Source organism: Trichosurus vulpecula, chromosome 3 (genome assembly GCF_011100635.1).
Source record: "Trichosurus vulpecula isolate mTriVul1 chromosome 3, mTriVul1.pri, whole genome shotgun sequence".
Classification (NCBI taxonomy): Eukaryota; Metazoa; Chordata; class Mammalia; order Diprotodontia; family Phalangeridae; genus Trichosurus; species Trichosurus vulpecula.
Genome location: NC_050575.1, coordinates 147,112,568 through 147,134,459, shown reverse-complemented (window position 1 = coordinate 147,134,459; position 21,892 = coordinate 147,112,568). Strand labels below are relative to the sequence as shown.

The window sequence follows — 21,892 nt, the reverse complement described above, 5'->3', positions numbered from 1 at the left end:
CATCGACTGACTCTTCCTTTCATTTGAACATTTAGAGGCCATTGTAGGGTCATTAATTGGACTAATTTTAATATTGTCGTGTCTTAGGGAATAGGGAGGCGCAAGGAGAGGGAGAGATAAGGGGAATAGCCAGTCCATGGAGTAGTCAGAACATGCACATTTATTGATTAAGTTTCCTGTCTTATATGAGTGTGGATCATGGCAGCCGAAAACAATTACAACAGTAACGTCAAAGATCATGGATCACAGATCACCACAATATAATACACAATAATATATTAATGAATAATAATAATAATGAATATATAATAATGGAAACACTTTAAATAATGTGAGAATTACCAAAATGTGACAGAGATACAATGCAAACACATGCTGTTGGACACATGGCACCAGTGGACTTGCTCAATGCAGAATTGCCACAAACCTCCAATGTCTGTGAAGCTCTATAAAGCAAAGCACAATAAAATGGGGTATGCTTGTGTATACACACACACACACATACACACATATATACATATACACATACACACATACATATACATACATAAAAATGCATAGTCAGTAAGTACCTACTGTGCACCAAGTGCTGTGGTAAGCACTAGGAATACAAAAAAGCAAGTTCCTGCTCTCAAGGAGCTCACAGTCGAGTGGGGAGACATGATACAAACAACTATGAACAAATAAGCTATTTACGGGACAAATTGGAAATTGTAAACAAAGGGAAGCCATGTGAATTGAGAGGTTTGGGAAAGGCTTACTCTATAAAGTAGGATTTTAGCTGGCACTTGAAGGAAGGGGAAGGCAGGAGGCAGAGGTGAGGAGGAAGAGCATTCCAGGCATGAGGGACAGCCAGTGAAAATGAATCAATAGACGTAGTGCCCTTGTCTATGACACCACGAGTTTAAAATCTATGGCTGAGTGTGAGCAATCCCCACTACTAGGGAAAAAAAAACTCACAATGCACAGTTTACTGTTAGGATGTCAGTAGTGTTATTCCTCATTGGCATAAATTTATTTTACTTCCAGGGTATTTGATGCAGGGTGGAGGGGCAGATTAAAAATGTTTATGGGCTGAGACAGCAAGAATACTGTCTATTTTTGAACTTTGTTCCTCCTCCCTTCCTAGCTCACACATTCTCTGTGCTTTACCACATCATAGCTTTTTCCAGTCATCTCTTTTTTTGTACTTTTAGTTCCTTTTTCCTTAAATCAGTAAAAGTGAAGCTTTGAATTTTCCAGAATCTTAGTTGTTAGATGACTGGAATCTTGATTCATTTCCATTCCCTTTCCTTTTCTTTTTTCCTCTCTTTTTTTCTTCAACTCTTCCTTCCTGCCTTTTAGAAACCCAGCCCAGTCCTGGGAGATAGTGGGATTCCCTGGAGGTTGAACTATCTGATAAAGAAGAGGCTAAAGAGAAGGAAGTCTTTTTACTTTACCTTGCTCATCCTCAGTCTTGAGTCAACTTCCTCCCCACCCCGCCCCCTGCCACTTCTCCATTACAACTCTAGAAATGCTCATCAAGCATTGGGCTCTTACCTTATCAAGCCGCAAAACTATGTTGCTAGTATCCACTAGAAACTGTACGCTGTCTAAACTCAACTGGGTCGTCATTATTGTATAGCATTTTCTTCATTCATTGATGATTGACTGCTGATCACATTCCCCACAGTGCCTGTTACAAACCTCTCCACAAGCCTCCACCTCTACCCTCTTCTTTTGCACCAGATGACCCTGTTTCCTATTTTACTCAAAAGATTGAGTCCATCTGAAGTGAACTCCTTCCTCTCTATCCTCATACCTCCAAACCTTTCTCCCCATCCTTTCCTTTGCTTCAGTTTCAGGAGATGAGAAGGCCCTTCTTACCAAGGCTAACCTCTCTGTCTTGCCAAAGCTAACCCTGACCCCACCCAATCCAGTGCAAAGTCCTGTTGAGTTTGCATCCACAATGTCTCTTGCATCCATTCTCTCCACTCTATTCACATTGATGCCTGCCTAGTTCACTTCATTATCACCTTTGCCCTACTATTGTGATAGACTACTTACATGTTTCCCCACTTCCATTTTGTCCTTTCTTTAATCTTTCCTTCCTATGGTTGCCAAAATAATCTTCCATATGCTTTGGTGTCACTATATCCCTGCTCACAACCCTTTAGTGGATCCTTTGACTTGTATTTGAGATAGGATGAAACACAAATTCCTTAACCTGGTATTTAAGGTCAGCACAATCTGATTCCAACCAACCTTTCTAGCCTTATTTCAGACTCCTTTCTTTTACTAACTCCAAATTCCAGTCAGCTGTTTGTCCCATACAAAGTCCAACTATAGTCTAACTAGCTGGTCTTCAGTATCCATCTAGTCTAACCTGAACGACAATCCCTCTGCAGCTTACCTGACAAATGGTCATCCGATCTTTTCCTGAAGACATGAAATTTTTCTTCGCATGAAGTCTAAACGTGCCTTTTTGCTATATCTACTCATTCTCCCACTTCTGCCCTTTGGGGTCAAATGATACAATTCCAATCCTTCTTCCACATGACAGTCCTTTGAGCTTTTGAAGACAGCTATCATGTCTCCTGCCTCTGTACATGTCAGCAGGCCATTGTCATTCCTCAGCTCTGCACATAGAAATCCTTCACTCCCTTCAAGGGCTATCTCTTGTGCTACCTCTGCCATGAAGTTTTCTCTTCTCTCGTCAGCTAAAAGTGTTCTCTGCTTCCTCCAGATTTTTTTTTTGTACTTTGGACCTTATCTTTGCTCCTTTCACATTTCATCTTGTATCTTGTTTATTTGTGTCCATGTCTCAGTCTTCTCTGGGTAATAATTGTGTTGACAGGGCAGGATATTTGTGATATTTAACTTTGTAACTTGCCGAGCACAGTATCTGGCACATAATTGATGCTTAATAGATATTTGTTGAGTTGAATTGATTTAAGTGAGGCACCCTCTTTTCTGCCCACTTTCCTGATCAGCCTTTAGAATGCTCCATCTCAGTCTGGATAGTCCTCTAGAATCCATGTCATACCAGAGGATGTGGCTTTCCATTGACAAGGATACTCCAAGCTGGGGAGTAAGTGGGGAGAGAGGTCGAATGAAGATGACTCATTCTTCTCATGGGGACCAAACTTGGTAAAAATGTGTGAAGTTTTTCATTTTAAGAACCACCATAATCTAGGTAATGGGTGAAGTCAAATGTATAAGCCTGGGGTTCTGAGGATAAAAACCTTTATTCAGTCTGATTGCTGAAGCATATGAACAATCAAAACAATGTTTCACCTCTGGAGCTATCCAGAGTACTGGATTGTCTCTGTCTGAATCAAAGATTTCTTGACCCAGGAGACCTATTTCTGTGCTTGATCTTTACTTTTGCTTACCTTGAACTCTACCCTTGTGGCTTCATCCATCCCTCATGTCAGTCTCTTTCCTCAGTCCATGTCCTGACTGATCTCAACTGAGCTCTGTCAACAGCTTTCTAACATGACCAGTGCTAGCTCAGTTCCTTGCTGCATAACATATTCTTCCCTTTAAGCTCCATCTCCGTCTCCATCTTCTAACTATGTGAGTGCCCTTCTAGGATTCAGGAGCAGCAGGACTTGTGGTAGGATTTTGGGGTTGAAGGAGGCTGGGAGGCCATAGAGTTGGGATCTCTGTGAAAATAAATTCAATCCAAAAGAGATTTCTGACCACAAAAGAAGATGGACTATCATTAAAGATTTAGCTGTGGTTCTTGGAGAGAAGATTGAATTTAGAAAAGAATACTTGAGTTAAAATCCTGCCTCTGCCACTTACTACCCAGGTTGCCTTAGATAAATCATTTAACTTCCCCAACCTCTGTTTCTTCATTTGCAAAATGAGAGTATGATTACGTCTAAGGTGTCTTCAGGCCCTAAATCTTATGAATTAGCCTCCATTAAAAACATTAATTGCCATTGATCCTACTATGTGCAGCTCTCTGTGAGAGGTGCTAGGGATGCAAAGATCAAAATGAAACCATCTCTACATTACAGGAGTTTGTAGTCTAACTAGCTGTTATGACATATATACAGATGAGTAAATACAAGTATTTGAGGGTGAGTGTTGGGTAGGGTCAAGCCCAAAAGAAGAGGGAGGATAGCAACTGAGCTGAGTCTTGAAGGGAACTAACTAGGGATTCCAAGTACTGACTGTATCAGAATGGAGTATTTGAATATTTAACTGATTTGGGATATTAGAATTTAGTAAAGCAGTTGTTGATTTATTTGACTTTGAGGTCTCTTAGAACTTCTATGCCTAATTATCTTCCCAAATTTCCCTTTCCAAATATTTTTTAAAATTCATTTATTTATTTATTTATTTATTTGTTTGTTTGTTTGTTTGTTTGTTTGTTTGTCTATTTATTTATTTATTTTTAGTTTACAACATTCAGTTCTACAAGCTTTTGAGTTCCAAATTTCTTCCTCCCTCCCTCTCCCAAGATGGCATGCAATCTGATTTAGGCTCTACATATAAATTCACATTAAACATATTTTCACATTAGTCATGTTGCAAAGAATTATAACTAATGGAATGAACCATGAGAAAGAAGAAACAAAACAAAACAAAAAAGAGAGAGCAAATAGTGTGCTTCAATCTGCATTCAGACTCTGTGATTCTTTTTCTGGATGTGGATAGCATTTTCCATCATGAGTCTTTTGGAGTTGTCTTAGAAACTTGCATTGCTGAGAAGAGCCAAGTCTATCAAAGTTAGTCATCACAATGTGGCCATAACTGTGTACGATGTTCTCCTGGGTCTGCTCCCCTCTCACTCAGCATCAGTTCATATAAGTCTTCCTAGGTTTTTCTGAAGTCCTTCTGGTCATCATTTCTTATAGCACAATAGTATTCCATTACATTTGTCAAACATTTCTGATATTAAATTTTTTTTCTTCTTAAAAGGCAGTGTCATATGCCAGCCCTCCCCAAATTGAGAGGAAGGGGATATTCCTACCTTTTACCCAGCAGTCCTTGTTACCTGTGACAGTTCTCATTTGGAAGGGCCAGAATTAAGGGCTGGATGTGTCTAAGTGAAATATTATTGGCTCTTGCAAGGCTGCAAGTCCTGGTATCTATTTGGGTAAGCTCTGGGGATTCCCAGGTAAGTGAAGTAGGGAACAAAAGAGAGCTTGTTCAGATTCCTCCCACCCCAGCCCCAGTCTATATTATCTCTAATTTCTCTAATGAGGGCACCAGGATCTAACTACATCTAGTTCCTTGAGGTAAAAACCTTACAGTGTTAGAAAGTAGGAGAGCAAGGTTACAAAATGCTCTAAACTTGCTGCCTGATGTAGGCTCTAGGTGGTCACGTGGTTGAAGTAAAGACCCCATTCTCCAAATATAAATATCTTTCCTATGGTTGTGCTGATTCCTTCTCTAAGCAAAGCTGAGTCTTGGGAGGAGAGTGGTAGGCTCCTGTTTCAGTCAACGGACCAGCACTCACTCAACACCCATAATGTCATCAGCCAGCCCTGGCTCTGAATCCCAACTATCCTTAGAAAGGCCAAGAAGCTGAAACATCAGAAGGCTAATGTTTGCCATCTGAATAGCCTTGCTCACTGTCCTACTCCTTCTTTCTGGTAAGCCTCCTGACTAGGATTTATTTCTTTTTCTTTGTCTAGAAGCAAGGTATTGCCCGGGGGCACGGGCCAACCTTCATTTTACTCACAAAAGCACCTATCCTGGACTACTTTGGTAAACTCTCAAAAGATCCCTCTGGGAGGATTCCAGAGTAATCATCTTACCCCAACCCTTACCTCTAGGACAGGATTGCATATACTAGTGGGGAAAGGATTTTTGATGTCTCTCTCCTGTGGCCCATCTCTTTTAGAGGGAAAGAGTGAGCCTCTGCAAAAGTAGGGAGAATAGTAACAAGACGTATCAGGTGAATTGGTTAAAAACAAACAGTCTGAGAACACAGTTACAACCCAAAGCTGCTCTCTCTCGTTTGTGTTGTCATCTACCGGAGCTCTATGGTGTTACATCACTGATGCAGGTACCCCTGGTTTATCAGGAACCCTTCCGGCTGGTTGGGAAGCAACAATAACTTCTCTCTTTGGGCTTGCTATATTGCTGAAATGAAGTGGTCAGTATGGAAGTGTCTGGTCCTTGACTCAGGCCAGCTTAGAGTATTTTATCCATTGTGCTGTGGAAAATACCCGTTCCCACTCTCTGTCTTCCCAACTCTTGTTAATTACTATTAATAACTGCTTATGCTAATAACTGTTTATGTTAATAACTGTTCTGGCAAAAGGCTTTCCCCTTCAATGCAGTATAGGTAGGAAGGAAAAGATAGAAATTCCTTTTAATGGGCAGTATAGGGTTTGAAGCCTGTGATTTGTCATATTAACATAAAGGCAGTCCAAGGTTGGGAGGGAAGCACTGTTTGGTGGAGGCAGACTTGGGAAGAGGGGAATTATGGGTACTTTGAACAGAATTAGGCTTTAAGTGCTGTAATATTAAAGCTTAGTCTGGGAACAGGGAACTGTAGTCTGTGTGTTTTGGAAGCCTAAGAAAGGGACTGTAAAAAGAAGTTATTCAAGTCAGTTGCTTGACTGAATTGTCAAAATCCTTGAGGGAACAGGTTTATCTTCAACATAGATATACTCACTTCTAGATCTTTTTTCTCCCTCAGTAAGAACATCTACATATTGCATGTGATTTTGGTAGGTTGACTGAATGCTGAGGCCCCTTTGTATCTGTGAATTAGACCTGAGTTCTTATCCTGGCCCTAATACTAGTTGCAAGACTATGGACAGATTTCCCTTTCTGTACCTCCTTCCTTACCCAACCCACCCTAAAAATGGAGAGCTCCAGAGATTGGGGAAGAAACTTCAATGATTTCTAAGGCACTTACCATTTGTAAAATTCTGTGACTGTGTGTGTCATTGAGTAAATGAGCATTTGTCATTTGTGTGCAAAACAGCATCATGGGTAAAGTTAGAAAAGGGCTGGACTTGAAGTCAGAAGATGTGCCTGGTGCAGTGGAAAGAATATTGAACTTGGGGTCATAGGACCTGAGTTTGAATTCTACCCCTTTTTGCCACTTGTTCCCTGTGTCACCTTGGCCAGTCACTTAACATTTCTGGGCCTCCAATTCCTATAAAAGGAGGATGTTTAAGTAGATAGCATCTATGGTCTCTCCCAGCTCTCTGTCTGTGATCCTTTGACTATGATATCCTGGCTCTAATGCTTAGAAGCTGTGTTGTCATGGGCAGATACTTTTCCCTCCTGTGAGCCTCTGTTTTCTTATTTGTAAAATGAAGCTATAATATGAAAACTACCTCTCAGGAAAATGCCTTATAAACCTTCAAGCACTGCATAGATGTGACTTATTGTTACTATTCTTTCTCCTGCTCCTATTCTCTTCCCCTCTTCTTCCTTCTTCCTTTTTGTTATTACGGGTTAGACTCTCCTGAATGGGAGAGGAGGATGAAGGGAAGAGAAGATGCCTAGAAGATTGCCGCCTCCTGATAACCAATTAGAGGACAGAAAGTAGGAGAAGGGGCCATAAGCACCTAGCCCCATGCCAGCTTGCAGATCTTCCTGAATTCTGTCTTTAGGCAGATGGCTGGGCTTACGGGGTTCTCATCAAAATGCTTCATCTGCAGAGCTCTTTTGTGATGGGATAGATCTCATTTTGGGGAAAGCTCGACCTCATGGCTCTGGACTGCAGTTAGCTCGCTCTGTCCGTATATGCTCTGAGTCCACAGCAAGCCCCTGGCTCAAGCAACATGAGTCGATCTGCCTTCCTTTCTCCCCCCATTGCCCCTGCCAGTTATCTCATTGTTGAAGAGACCAATTTGGACTCCGGTTCTGCTGGAGGGAAGAAAACCTGTTCACTTGCACAGTAGTCAAATATAACAATGCCTCTTGGAGGGGGTTGTTATTACTTTTTCTCATCATTGATCCTACAGAGGATGGTGTGCTTATACCTTTAAAAAAGGGAAAGGGGAAATAAGAGAATGGAGATATGTGTGTGGTGGTGGTGTTGGGGAGGTGGGAGATTTGCTGTATGAATGATAGCAGCTGCATGAAAATGCATTCATGGCCAAATGACAAGGCTATTTGTCCCACAGTTCCCTCGCTGTGCAGAGATGTAGTTGTGATATCTCCAATGTATGATGTGTCTGCATGTGGGGTGAAGAATCAAGAAAGTCTGTAATGATGTGCCCCATAGACCCCTCCAACCAGCCAGAGTCTTTCTTTCTCTCTTTCTCTCCTCTACTTCTTTCTTACAGCATAGTACAGTGGAAAGAGTGATTGATTTGGAATCACAGGGGGTACACCCAGCTCTGCCACTTGCTACCTGTCTGATTTTGGACAAGTCTCTTCCTTCCTTTTGCACCTCCATTTCCTCATTTGCAGAATGAAGGAGATGGGCTAGATGGACTCTGAGGCTCCTTCTAGCTCTAAATCTATGATCCTCTGATTCCTGACCCTTCTATCCTGGGACAGAACTGTTGGGTATACTTGCTATGTAACCTTTGGCAAAGAACTTCCCATTGCCTGGCCTCACTCTTCTCTGTAACATGAGGGGGTTGGACTAGATCAGTGGTGTCAGACACTCAGGGCATTAGCCTGAACCAAGGTCAAATGTAATTGGGAACTATTTTACAAAATAAAGATACAACAGAACATAGATAATGTTAATATATATTTCTCTAAGTCTATATGTGACCCATAAGGATCCTTATGTATGGTTCAGTGACCCCATTTCTATTTGAATTTGACAACCCTGGACTAGATGTAGTCTCTTTTAGCTCTAACGTCCTGTGATTTCAAGACATGAAACAAAATGGCGGCACATAAGCTATCCAAAATGGAGATGTGATTCATAATTGAAATATTATTTAGTACGGTATTGGAGATGAGTAAATTTAATATTGTTTTCCTAGGTAAAGTGACATTGTTTTCATATAGTTTCATTCATGGTTCATTTCTGAACATCCTAACTACTGGCCACGGGTATTTATTAAAGCAGTCTTATTTGAAACAATTTTGCAATCAAAAATATTCCATAGGACATAGTAATAATTCCTGAGCCATATTAATAATGATCCACACTTGGAAACTTGCCACAGCTGTAGCTAGCTATGGTAAATAAGAAGCACAGTTTTTAAAGAAATACGTCTGATGTTTCATTGTGTTTATCCATCATTCCACTGTCAGTTTCATCGTGTGTGTGTGTGTGTGTGTGTGTGTGTGTGTGTGTGTGTGTGTGTGTAAGAAAATTTGTAGAACATAAAAGCCTAAACATTTTGGAGGATTCTCAGCCTCTTGTTTTGTGTAAGAAAAAGATGCGATGGTAAAGTTCTCTGTTGGTCTATGGTTCTCCCTCTCCCCTCTCCCTGCCCCACTGCTTTTTTTTTTTTAAAGAGGAAATGGTCTCTGTAGGACCAAAACGGAGAGACTAATAATTTCGGGAAGAAGATTTTGACTTAATTTAAAGGACAGTTTTCTAATATGAGAAGTATCCAACAATGGGCATTTTCTCCGGCCATCCTCCTTTTCTAGAAAGCTCTCCCTCCTTATCTTCACCTACTGGCTTTCCTGGTTTCCTTCAAGTCTCAACTACAATCCAAGAAGCCTTTCCCAACCCCTCTTAATTCTAGTGCCTTCCCTCTCAATTGTTTCCTATTTATACCTTGTGTAGCTTGTTTGTACGTATTGATTGTCTCCTCCATTAGATTGTGAACTCCTTGAGGGCAGGAACTGTCTATTGCTTCTTTTTGTGTCTCCTGGCGCTTAGCTGAGTGCTTGGCACTTAACACCGTAGGCCCTTAATAAATGTTTTGTGGCTGACTGATAGAGGAATAGCCTTTCAACAAATAAACTTTCTTAATCACCTACTCTGCACTAGGCATTGGAAGTAGAAAGGCAAAATAAATAAAGCCAGGTCCTGTTCTCTAGGAACTTACATTCTACTGGAGGATGCAACATTTAAACAAATAAGTAAATACAAAGGATTTCAGGAGGGAGAGAGCTCTAAGTGAGGGTGAAGGAGGAGTGAAAGTGAAGTAAAGAGGAAGAAGGAAAGGATGTCAGGAAAGGATTTGCATAGAAAGTGAGCCTTGAAGGGATCTAAAGATTCTGAAAGGTGGAGTGAAGGATACTGATGTAGGGAGTGGAATGTTGAATTTGGGGAACACTGAGTAGGCCAGGTTGATTAGAATTTTGAGTGCATGAAGAGGAGTAATCTGAAAGACAGCCAGACTGGGGAAGTTTTACATGCCAGAGTGAGGAATTTGTCTCTTCTACCAGAGGAAAAAGAGAGCCACTAAAGTTTTCTGAGTGAGGGAATAAAATTGTGAGAATTGGGTTTTAGGAATATTAATTTGGCGATTGTGTGGAGAATGGATTAGAAAGGAGAGGGAATGGAAGCTAGGAGATTATTACACAGATACAGGGGAGAAGTGGTAAGAGTCTGAACTAGAATAATGGCTGAATGAATGGAGAAAAGGGGATAGATAGAGAGACATTAGCACTGAATGGACAAAACTTTGCAAATGATTGGATATTAAGAAGAGGAAAGAGTCAAAAATGACTCTGAAATTATGAATATGGGTGACTGGAAGGATGGAGGTATCTTCCATAGATGTGGGGAAGTTCAGAGGAGGGTCAGATCTGGGGCAGAATAGAATGATTTCTGTTTTGAACATGTTGACTTCCAGATGCCAATGAAGTATCTAAGTGGAGATGTCTAGTAATCATTTTGTAATGCAAGACTAGAATTAAGGAGAGAGGTTAAACCTGGATAAATGGATTTGGGAGTCACCTAGATCAGGGCTTCTTAAACTCTTCCCCCGGTGACCTCTTTTCGTGTTTCAGCAGCATTAGTTGGTGTTTTGTGGTGTGACGGCATGCGCAGTGCAAAGTGCGTATGCTTTGTGTTCAGAACCAAGAATGCAGTGAAGTTGTGTGGTGTAACACAAGCAGTTGCTGCCAGAAACATTACATTACATGGATTCATTACATGTTTGATTTTTAATTAGTTTTTGGTCATTGCATGTTCAGAAACCTTTTACTGTTGCCAAATTTTTCATGACCCTCATATGGAGTTGCAACCAGCAGTTTAAGAAGTGCTGACCTAGATATTAGTTGAATAGAGATGATCATTGAAGCCATAGGAGTTGGTGAAAAAGAGCCAAGAAGGCTCAGGGTAGAGAGTCTTGGGTAGCATCTATTCTTAGGGATGAGAGATAGATAGTTTCAATTCAACTTCATTTCAGTAAAAATTTATTAAATTTAATGATTAAATTAAATGAGAAATGAAAGACAATCCTTGTCCTCAAGTAACTTACAACCTAATGGGGGAAGATAACACACAAAAGGAAGCTGGAAAGGGTGCTAGAGGGGACCCAGTAGAGGCATGTTATTTCATTGAGTTCATGCCAAACAGAATTGCAGATGGAAAGTAGAGAGTGAGATGGAATGTCCAGATCCTGCATCTATAAAGGAAAACTTTGGGAGTTCAGTGCTCTGTTCTCCAGCTCTCCAAACAAGGGGAGAGGAGGCTGAGGGAACTGCATAGGTGTTGGGTATGCCAGGCTGAGTTAAACAGTATGATGAGATAATTAATGATGATCCAGCAAAAGAAACTGAGGAGTGGTCAGACAGGTAGGAGGGAGAACCAAGAGAGAAGAGTATCATAGTAGCCAAGGAAAGAGAGACTGACTATCCAGGAGGCAAGATAGCTGACAGTGTCAAAAACTGCAGAGAGGTCAAGTAGAATGAGGAGTAAGAAAAGACCATTAGACTTAGCAGTCAAGAGATTCATTGGTAACCTTGGATAGAGTAGTTCTGATGAGTAGTGGGGCTGGAAGCTAGAGTACAAGAAACTGAGAAGTAAATTCAAGATGAGGAAATGAATAGGAGCCAAGGTAGCCCTTTCTAGGAGTTTGGCCATGAAAGGGAGAGAGAGATAGGGCAATACCTTGAGGGGATTTTTTTTAAGGATGGAGGAGAACTGGGAATTTTCCTCACTGGTAGGGAAATAGCCAGTGGATAAGCAGAGATTTAAGATGAGAAAAAGGTGATGATTTAAAAAGCAAGCTCTTAGAGGAATCAGGGAGGGAGGGAATCAAGAGCACTGTTTGGCAACCTCTTGTTCAGGATCTGGAGAAAATAGGGGATATTACAGAGAATTTGGGGATGTGGAGTAGGAGAGAAAAAGGTGCTTCATAGCATGGTTCCTATTTTCTCAGTCAAATATGGAATGAGATTTCTCTGCTTAAAGGAAGAGGGAGGGAGAAGTTTAGGAAGCTTCAGAAGATAAGGTTTGGGGTAGCTGCTATAGAGAGTGTGTTACTCAAATGGGAAAGAATAAAATCATTGCCATGTTGCAGTGAAGGAGGTCCCAGTGAAGTCAGCTAACACATAGTAGTGGACTCATTTGGCATGGTTATGTGGTTTGCAGTAGCAAACAAACAGGAGCACAAAAGGTAGATCGTGAGCAATACCCTAGCACATAGCAGGCACTTAATATATGCATTTTCAAGTGGTTCAAGGGTAGAAAAGGGTGTGGAATTGATCTGTTCAATCTTAGGGCAAAACCGAAAGGATGAGTCAGACTAGAGCAGAGGTAATAGGCTGGGGAAACGGGGAAGAACAAAGGTCATAGGAAGTCCGAAGAATGGGTTTAAGAGGAGTGGTGCAGAAGAAGAGATTGAAGACAGGTTTTGATAATCAGAGGGAGGAATTTCAGAATTCTGGATCATTGAGGTAGCACAGTTATGAGTGCTGATCAGATCAAGAGTATAACCATGATCATGGACAATGGTGAGGTAGAATAAAGATGTAGGTTATGGAAATCAAGGAAATTGATGAAGGCAGGGGTTGGGGTGAGAAGGAAGGCTGAGGAAGGTCGGTTGCTATTCCTCGTTCAAAAAGGGGGAGAATAACCCGTAGACCAATGGATCTGTAGGCAAAGTTCTTGGATAGGGTAATATAGAGAAGAGGTCGCTGATTGATGGTGGCAAATGAATGGTCTGAAAGGAGTGGTGAGGAGAAAGGAGTATGCCTTCTTCTCTTAGCCAAGTGTGTGGAGTGGGGCATGAAAGAGGTAGCACCAATATTGGAGAAGGCAGCCAGGGATGCAGTATCTCATGGAAAGAGCCAACTTTCTCTTAGCATAAGAAGGGGGAAAGAGTGTTAAGCGATGGAGTGGATGGAGATGAGAGTGGGGAAAAGGTATGAGGGAGGAAAGGATTTTCACCTCTGAGATGCTGACTCTGAATAGCTTTATGTAGCACTTTACGGATTTCAAAGCACTCAACGTGTATTATCTCATTTGATCCTCATAACAACCCTGTGACGTAGATGCTGTTATCATTCCATTTTTATTGATGAGAAAATGGCATCTAATTTACTTGCCCAGGGTTACACGGCTAGTAGGTATGTAAGGTCAGATTTGAACTCAGGTCTTCCTGACTCCATGTCCAACATTCTCTTCCCTATGCCAAAAGTGAGGTCCACATCATTGGAGGTATTCACAAAGAGGCATAGGGGACCACCTATCTAGTATGATATCAAGCTGATATCTGCGTTGAATAGTAGGTTGCACTAGATGACCCTGAGGATCCCTTCACATTCTGGCATTCTTTTATGATTCTCATATTATTTTGTAGCTTAAACTTAGCCTTGAGTGGGGAGAGACTGGGCCCTGGGTGGTAGTGTACAATATCTCTAGTCTGCACACGTGTTTAAATTTAGAGGTCTTTAAATCTGAAAAATACAGAGTATGCACATTTTTTGCTTAAACAAAGTTCCATTTTACAAAGTCCATACACCCAGTTTTAATATTATTACATACCCCAAACTGGGATTAATTCCAGAGCCAGAACTTTATTATGTCGTATAGTGTTTTTACCATATTCTCATATTCCGTGGCCTCCAGTCAGCTTCGTCTTAGACTCTGGGTGCCTGGTGTGGCATGAAACCTAGCAAAATGCTCTGGGTGTATTGGAGGAGCCCATCTTCTTCTAGGGCTGTCCCCTTACATCTTCTTTGTTGCTCATCCTTGACCTGTAAGGTATACAGTCATTCAGTCAACCAGCATTTATTAAGGATTCACTGTGTACATTTGATATTATGTATCAAAGTGCTAAGCATATAAAAAAAGGCAAAAAACATGGTCCCTGCCCTCAAGGAGCTTTCATTCTGAAGGGGAGAAGCAACTTGTAAATAACTAGATACTGTATAGAGTAGATGAAGGTAATCTGATGGGGAAAGCCTTTATTTCTCAGGAAACTAGAAAGGAGGTAGGGTTAGAGCTATGTTGAAGGAAGCCAGGGAGACTATTCAGCTTTAACCATGTGGCTTGCCAGTGGATTGGGTTGGGTCATGTTGGGTTGGTTGTGGCAGGAATGGAGATGATTGGTCTCTGAATCATGGTGGTCAAGTCATCATTTTCTGTTGTACCTGTACCTCATTCTGTGACATCTTCCAAGATACCTAGGAAGTTGGGTCCCAGAAAGCAGCCTAGGTTTATTGTTTTATCGTTATTTATTTTCATAATTAGATCACTAGCTCCAGGAGGCAAGGGGTCATACCATATCTATACTTTACATCTTTTCAGTGCCTATCACATAATAGACATTTAATAAATGTTTGTTAGATGATGTTATGAAAATGAATCTGACTCTATCATAAGCTTTTTCATCTACTCTTCCACAAAACCTTTCTTGCTTCTCTTCACCACCCCCCATCCCCACAATTGCTAGGGCCTTCCTTCCCTGACTACTTTATATTTTGTTACCCTTTATTTATTTTGTATATATGCACATATGTACATATTGGCTCCCTAGTAGAATGTAAACTCCTGGAGAGCAAGGATTCTTTAGATATTTTGTTTTTTTGTTTATTTTGGTAGCTCCAGCTTCTGGTAGTCCTAATCTACCACATAGTAGGTAGCACATAGTAGCACATAGTAGGTCCTTAAATTCTTGTTTGCTTGTTTTCACTCTTTCTAGTCCAATTGTGTATAAATACCCTATGACTTTACTCTTTTCCCTACAGGGTCTTCCTTACCCCATCCCCTCTCTCTGTTTATCTGTGTGTTCAGAATCCATAAATGCTCTTTCTTTTCTCTTTCAGTCGAAGAGGGGGAATCCTCCGACTTCACACTCACCTGGGATTCCTCAGTGACACCATCAGGTAAATAACTTGGGGGCTGGGGTGGTGGGTACCCAGTTGCTGGCCAGGTTAACATAAAGCCACCAAGCTGGTTATAGAAAATGTATTCCATGTGTCACATTCCTTTCTCCAACCCAGGACTACCCACTGCAACACAATTTTTATATCAGTTCCATATGGTCAATAAAATCTATTACATACAGAGACTAATATACTCTTATCCTCCAGAGAGCCATTTTTTCTTCTTGTGGGCACACTGAAATGGGTAGTGATTTCTTCAGTGAGACTGCTTTGAAGTTGCCTGCATCGGGCATCATTGCACATTCATTCCAATCTAATTACATAAAAGCTACTTTAATAGGAATTTTAAACTCCAATCTAAATCAGAATACATATATTTCCCTTTCCACAAGGAACTGCACCATGCTGTCAGGCTTGGTGGATTCAAGCTTGCATCCTTGGGGTGAAGTATCAGGGAGAAGCTGATAGATACTCACCAGATTGCTGCTGCCGTGTGTGTGTGTGTGTGTGTGTGTGTGTGTGTGTGTGTGTGTGTAAGAGAGAGAGAGAGGAGAGAGAGAGAGAGAGAGAGAGAGACAGAGACAGAGAGAGACAGAGACAGAGACAGAGAGAGGCAGCATTACCTGTCAATCAATCAAACAAACATTTATTAATCATGCATCATGTGCCAGGTCAATGAGATACAGGAGACTGTATTCTACTACATAAGCAAATGTAGGAGATCTCTCTCTCTCTCTCTCTCTCATCTATGTATGTGTGTTTGCATGTATGTATACATACATGGATCTATCTAACATCTAGCTATCATTTATCAGTCCATCTATCACCTATGTATGCAGCTATGTGTGGATCTATCTAACATCTTTATTTCTAGTGTATGCATATACATACATACTATATATCTAGCATGTATGTGTATTCTTATGAATGTATACATATATATGCATATATCTCTGTATATACTTGGGATTCAGGAAGCCCAAGTCCTATTCCCGGTTTGGTCACTTAATACTTGTATGACCCTGGGAAAGTTCCTTTGCCCTTCTGGGCTACCCTTTCCTCCTTTGTATGATGAAGTGATAGGCCTGAGATGATCCCTGAGATCCAGTTCCACTCTACCCTTCTAGGATTCTAGGCTTCCAACCTGCCAGCAAGGATCTAGAATGATAAAGAACTTTATAAGTTCTTTAAGTGTTTAAAGCTATAAGTGTTTAAAGTTGCACACTAATTTTGGAGGGAGGGAGTCAGCTGGACCCTCCAGCTGGATTAATTTAAGTGGAGGAAGCTCCTTATTGTCCAGTTTCTCAACCTGTTGTCTATGAAATGTATTTTCTTGGTGCAGTTATTTGACAGGTTCTAGAGTAGCTCCAGGCCTGCTCACAGGATGCTTGTTCTTCCCTAATCCACATGTTCCCTGGTGAAACACATACGATGTTATTCTAGAGGTAAATTGGTGGGGTGGAAAGAGTGATGTGTTTGGGGTCAGAAGATGTGGGCTTGATTCCTGTCTTTACTTCTTGACATCAGACAAGACCCTTACCCTCTCTAGGCCTTAATTTTTTCATTTATAAAGTGAGATTGAACTAGATGGACTCAGCAGTCCTTCTCTTCTGTCTCCAAAGCTGTCAATCTTAGATGGAAGTAGTCTTTTAAATCAATCAGAGTGGTTTTGTCCAATCCCAAGTTAGCAGGAACCATGATATGGCCCATGTTGGCCGGGCTGAGTTTCTGAGAACTCTTTATCTTTCTTGTTCCTCTTCCATCACAAATGGATGGAAAGGTCCTTATTGACACAGTGTTAGGATTAGAAATTCTAAGTGGCAGGCATCATTTTGAATATTGGGGTAGGAGGGGGAAATTCCAAAGAGGGTCTTTGTCATAGCTGTCGTTGCATGAAAAATAGTTACAATTCTTCTTGATTGTTTGGTCTTAGTCCTTGGGAAAAGAGTAGGGACAACACCAGTGATACCTATCAGGAATCTCCAATTACACAAAACAGTATGTTCCTGGATTGGGGTAAAGAATCTTGTGCCCTTGGGGAGAGTCTTGGAGATTCCCTGAAGGAGTTAGTGATTATATTGAAAAAGATTCTTTTCTTTGTAGTTCTTCTGATCCTCCATCTTGCCTAAGTTGGTTGGGTTTTAAATATGATGATAGTTACTTGGGAAATTAAATTAAAAATTGGGAAATTAAATGGGGGTAAAGATAGGGGCATTTATTGGTTTTGCTAGCCCTAGTTTAGCCAAACAGCCTAGAGTATGGTTTTGTGTGTTGCTTCACAAAGTGGAAAGCTTCTCTTGGGGTTTTGACAGGTATGTGTACATATAGAAGCAGGATTCAGCTCTTCAGACATGCTGTAGTTTGAGCTGTAGGGACCTGGTGGCCTATGTGATATTAATTAAATAATAACTCTGAGTTCCTCAATTGTGGCTAGCCTTCCAGCTTTGAAGTAGCATCAGCTTCTTAGCCAGACCTGTCCAATATGTTGGACTGAGGAGACCAGGGGACAGCATGGGTGAGGGGAGTACCTTCATGTGAAATGGCCAAGCAGCAAGGATTAGTGGAAGCAGCTATGAATAGAGCATGGTGAAAGATGGCCCAGGATGGATCAGCTTGGTGTGCAACTGTGACAAGATGGGGTAACAAAAAACCAGGGTCAGATGTGGAGTAAAACTGTATGTCTGCAAACAGTGGTAAGTGGTGAGGGCAGCGGTGGTGGTGGATATTTTCTTTCTGTTTCTGTTTAGAACTTTTGGATTTTCTGAACCTCAACCGTCTTATGGTGGAGGGAGAAATTTTGCCTACATTTGGAGTGATATCTTGAGAGGGAAGAAGCCGCTTGGGAGAAGACATCTCCCATGTAGACGTTGAGTGAGAGTGAAGGCAGCCTTTGGTTTTTTTGGCCCTTGTTTATCAGTGGAGGATATGGTGCAGTTTGCTGAGCCAAAGAGCTGAGCACAGAGGTGGGCTGTCTGGAGAGTGATGGCGGGACTGTATAAAGGGTTATAATATATAGTGGTGTGCATGCTGGAGTTACTCATTGGTGTGAGTTTTACCTCTGCAACCATGGTCCCAGTACACCAGGCTTTCATTTTGTTCTTTATGATGCCCCTGTTTGCATTAGCCTGGGTCGTATGATGTAGAACTTCAATAAAGAAAAATAAAACACGACGTGTTCTGGAGCTCATTCCTGGCCCCCTCTGGCCACCTGTACCAAAGAGGAAACTCTGGCCTCCCCCTCTAGGAGCCTGACCACTGCTCAATCCTAGAAGGGTAGTTTGTAAGCATAGCATTGCAGAACAGAGGGAAGGATTGAGGGAGGGAAGGGAGAAGAAGGGGTGGGGGAGGAAGGGAGGGAGGAGAGGGAAGGTGGAAGAAAGGAAGGAAGAAAGGAAGGAAGGAAGCAAGGGAGGAAGGAAGCAAGGGAGGAAGGAAGGAAGGAAAGAAAGAAGGAAGGAAGACTAGTCTACTCACAATAATAATTTCTTGCCCTGACTCCTGGGCTGGGCACAGAAGCAAAAAGATGGACTCAGAAATCTTTTTTCATTGAACAGGAAAATTACTTTCTCAGAGGGGCCATGGTCAGGCTTAATATTCTGCACTTCTGGTATAGTCCTTCTCCCTCCCTCCTGCTCTTCCTTCCCCCAGAACTCTTTCCTTCCTCTGCCCACCCTGCACACAGTTTAGCTGTGTCCTTCACTGTCTCTCCTTCCTTCTCTCCATTCACTTTGAATGCAGGCTTCTGGTATCATTTCAGAGCATGTTCTTAAAGCAAGTGGTGACTTGCTTAATGAACTGCATTATTTGGCTAATCCATGAAATGAGCCCAGACATAGCTGTCCCAACTGCTACTGTCAACTGCTACTCCCCTATCATCATTAAAATTATCATTTCTTCTCATTCTCATCTTCATATTCGATGGGATTCATGAAGATAGAAGCAGCCCTGGAAAGAGATGCTGTCCTATGACTGTTCTTTTTATGTTCAGCGTTCACAGGCTATTGTGCAAGTGGCTTACGTGATTGATTTTTGTAATTGAATGAAAGCTTTGGGATACAAACTCAGGTTATTATTGTTATCATTACCTCATTCTCATCTTTTTTGCTGGCCTTCAGATAGAAATGGTCTGTAGACAAATTGCTATCCTGCTATTATTCTTTTATGTGTAATGTTCTGCAGACTATTGAACAGGAGGATCAAATAATGGCTTTTTGCAATTGAATAAAAGTATTGGGATGTGATCTCATCCTCTGTAAGCTCAGTAAAAGAACCTTTGGGACAACCTCAGGAGAGGAAAGGTTAAGAAAGATGAGAAGTTCCTTTTCCTACTTTCATGTGATTTTGATTTCTTCTGCTGGGTCTCTACTTTTTGAAAGGGTTTTGTTTCATGTAGCTTGGAGATGATCAGTATTTATTGGGGGCAACATCTATTAAAATATAGTTTGTAAATTTTTGTGGACTAATGTTACATATCTGGGTGATTATGGGCAATAGCAGTTTTGTCTGTAATAGTGGCTTAATTCCCTCATTCATTTATTGGATTCTCAAGGATGTTTTGAAGTCTGTATGTGGCACAGCTAGGTGGTGCAGTGGATAGTTCTGGGCCTGGAGTCAGGAAGACTCATCTTCCAGAGTTCAAATCTGTCCTCAGAGACTTACTAGCTATGTGACCCTGGGTAAGTCACTTAACCCTGTTTGCCTCAGTTTCCTCATCTGCAAAATGAGCTGGAGAAGGAAGTAGCAAACCACTCCTGTATCTTTGCCAAGGAAACCCCAAATGAGGTCATGAAGAGTTGGACATGACAAACCACTGAACAGTAACAACAATAAATGTATAGGACGGGGATTTTTTCATTGGGTGTATGAAAGCTTCTGACGTAGAAGCCTAGTTACCAGGTCAAGTCTCGTTAGGCATTCAGGAGGTGCTAAATTTTTAGCCTGCAGTGCTGAATTTTTCTGCCATTTCATTGCTGTTGTTATTGGTAGTGCCTGTGTCTTCTTCACTGTCATTGCCACCATCATCTCCTTGTCTTCTTTTTCCATGGCATTTAAATAGAAATGGTCCTCAGATAAGTGGCTCGCCTTGCTTTTATTCTTTTATACTTAACGTTCTATAGATTGTTATATATGTGGGCAAAAAAAACCCCTGCTTTTGTAGTTGAGTAAAAGTATTAGGACTCAAGATGATGACGACAATGATGAAGAACAGCAGATCTGGAAAGAGGTGGATACATTTGTAGTTCTGTATTTCTCAAAGAGCCCCCGGTGAGCCAGTTTGATCTAGCCAATGGACCTGAGCGGTATCTAAAAGTCTTGAACTGGAACAAAGGCAGGAGATCAAAAGAGACTCCAAACTCAACTGGTTTCTTTGTGTTTTGGTCCAGAGCTCCTGCCCCTCTTTTTCCCTCTTGGAAAGCACAGGCTTCAGTCTGCCCAATTGGGTTCTCTGCAAGGCAGGGAGCATGGGGGTGAAGTATAGGGCTTAGGGCTCATGCGAGGGTTTGGACAAATCTGTTCCTTCCCACGGAAGAACTAGTTAATTTGTTGACACATGCTAATTGTTGGCTGACAGGCTCCTTATCTGAGCTTATTTATGGGACAGTGACAGACTGGCTTGTGGTTTGAGAGAAACAGTCAATAGTAATCAGTTGTTTATGATGTCTCGGAAGCCCCAGACTCTAATGGAAATTGTATCTCTTTTGTACTCAACTTCTCCATCCAGTGATGCCTCATTTTTAGGACTTCCTCCAGGAAGCTTGGGTATCTCAGCCTCTGATGCTGAGTTCAGTTTTGACTTGCCCTGCTGTTGCTGTCTTTTTGTAGGAGAGGTTGAGGAGCTGAAAATGTCATCTGTTGTCTTCAAGGGCTGGGTGTTGGGGCTCTATGTGGCTCTTCTTCAAAGTCAGGCCTCCGTGTAAGTGGTAGGTTGAGTGGGTAGATCTGGCACCTGAGCTTGAGATCAACCTGCCAATGTAAATCTGGTGAGATGATCTTCAAGACCTAAACAATAACCAATAGAAGTGTGGATGAGTGGAGCCTTAGTGGAAGCTGTCAGTAGGGTAAAAATAGAGGCCCAAGCATTTAGGTGGTTAGTGCCAGGAAGGTCCAGCATTGATCAGTTGAGAAACAGGGGGTAATTATCCACTTCCAGAAGAATAGGGATTCCATTCCCCAAGGGAGGGGTTCAGGTATGGGAGAGTAAACATGAGGACTCAATACCAGAATAGAAGTAGGATCGTAGACAGGTTCATAGAAGTTGAACTGGCAAAACTTACAAAAAATGTTAAAAATGGTTTTAACATGTAATTGAGGGGAAAATGAAATATTATATTAAAAATTAAAAAAAAGAAGTTGAGCTAGAAGTGACCTCAGAACCCATATAGTACAATCTCTTCATTTTATGATTTTGTGGATGGAAGATTTTATAAATGAAGAAACTGGGGCTTAAGGGAGGGTGAGACTTGCTCAACATCATACAGATAGTGCAGAGGTAGAATTTGAACCCAGATCCTCTGCGTACAAGGACAAGACAGGGGCTCGGTCACAAGGAATAACGTAAGAGTCCATTTGTTAGAACTTAGTACAACGTCAACACAAGGGCTATCAAGGCTGACATGATGCTCTCCTTCCAATTCATGTGCCTAAGAGGCCTCCACTCCCTTGCCAAAGAGTTGGGTTGGTCCTAGGGAGGAAGCTAATGGCCTTAGCTTCAGGGGCTGCAGGG

General features: G+C 41.5%; 1 protein-coding gene across 1 annotated transcript in view; it reads left to right on the top strand.

Annotated features, from left to right (window-relative positions):
- The window catches only part of LOC118842253 (zinc finger protein 423-like), a 147,163-nt gene that overhangs the window by 73,094 nt on the left and 52,177 nt on the right, over positions 1-21,892 (top strand). Inside the window, exon 2 of the mRNA XM_036749844.1 lies at positions 15,109-15,168. Coding sequence (XP_036605739.1) covers positions 15,109-15,168 — 60 coding nt within the window. The remainder of the gene's footprint in view (positions 1-15,108; positions 15,169-21,892) is intronic.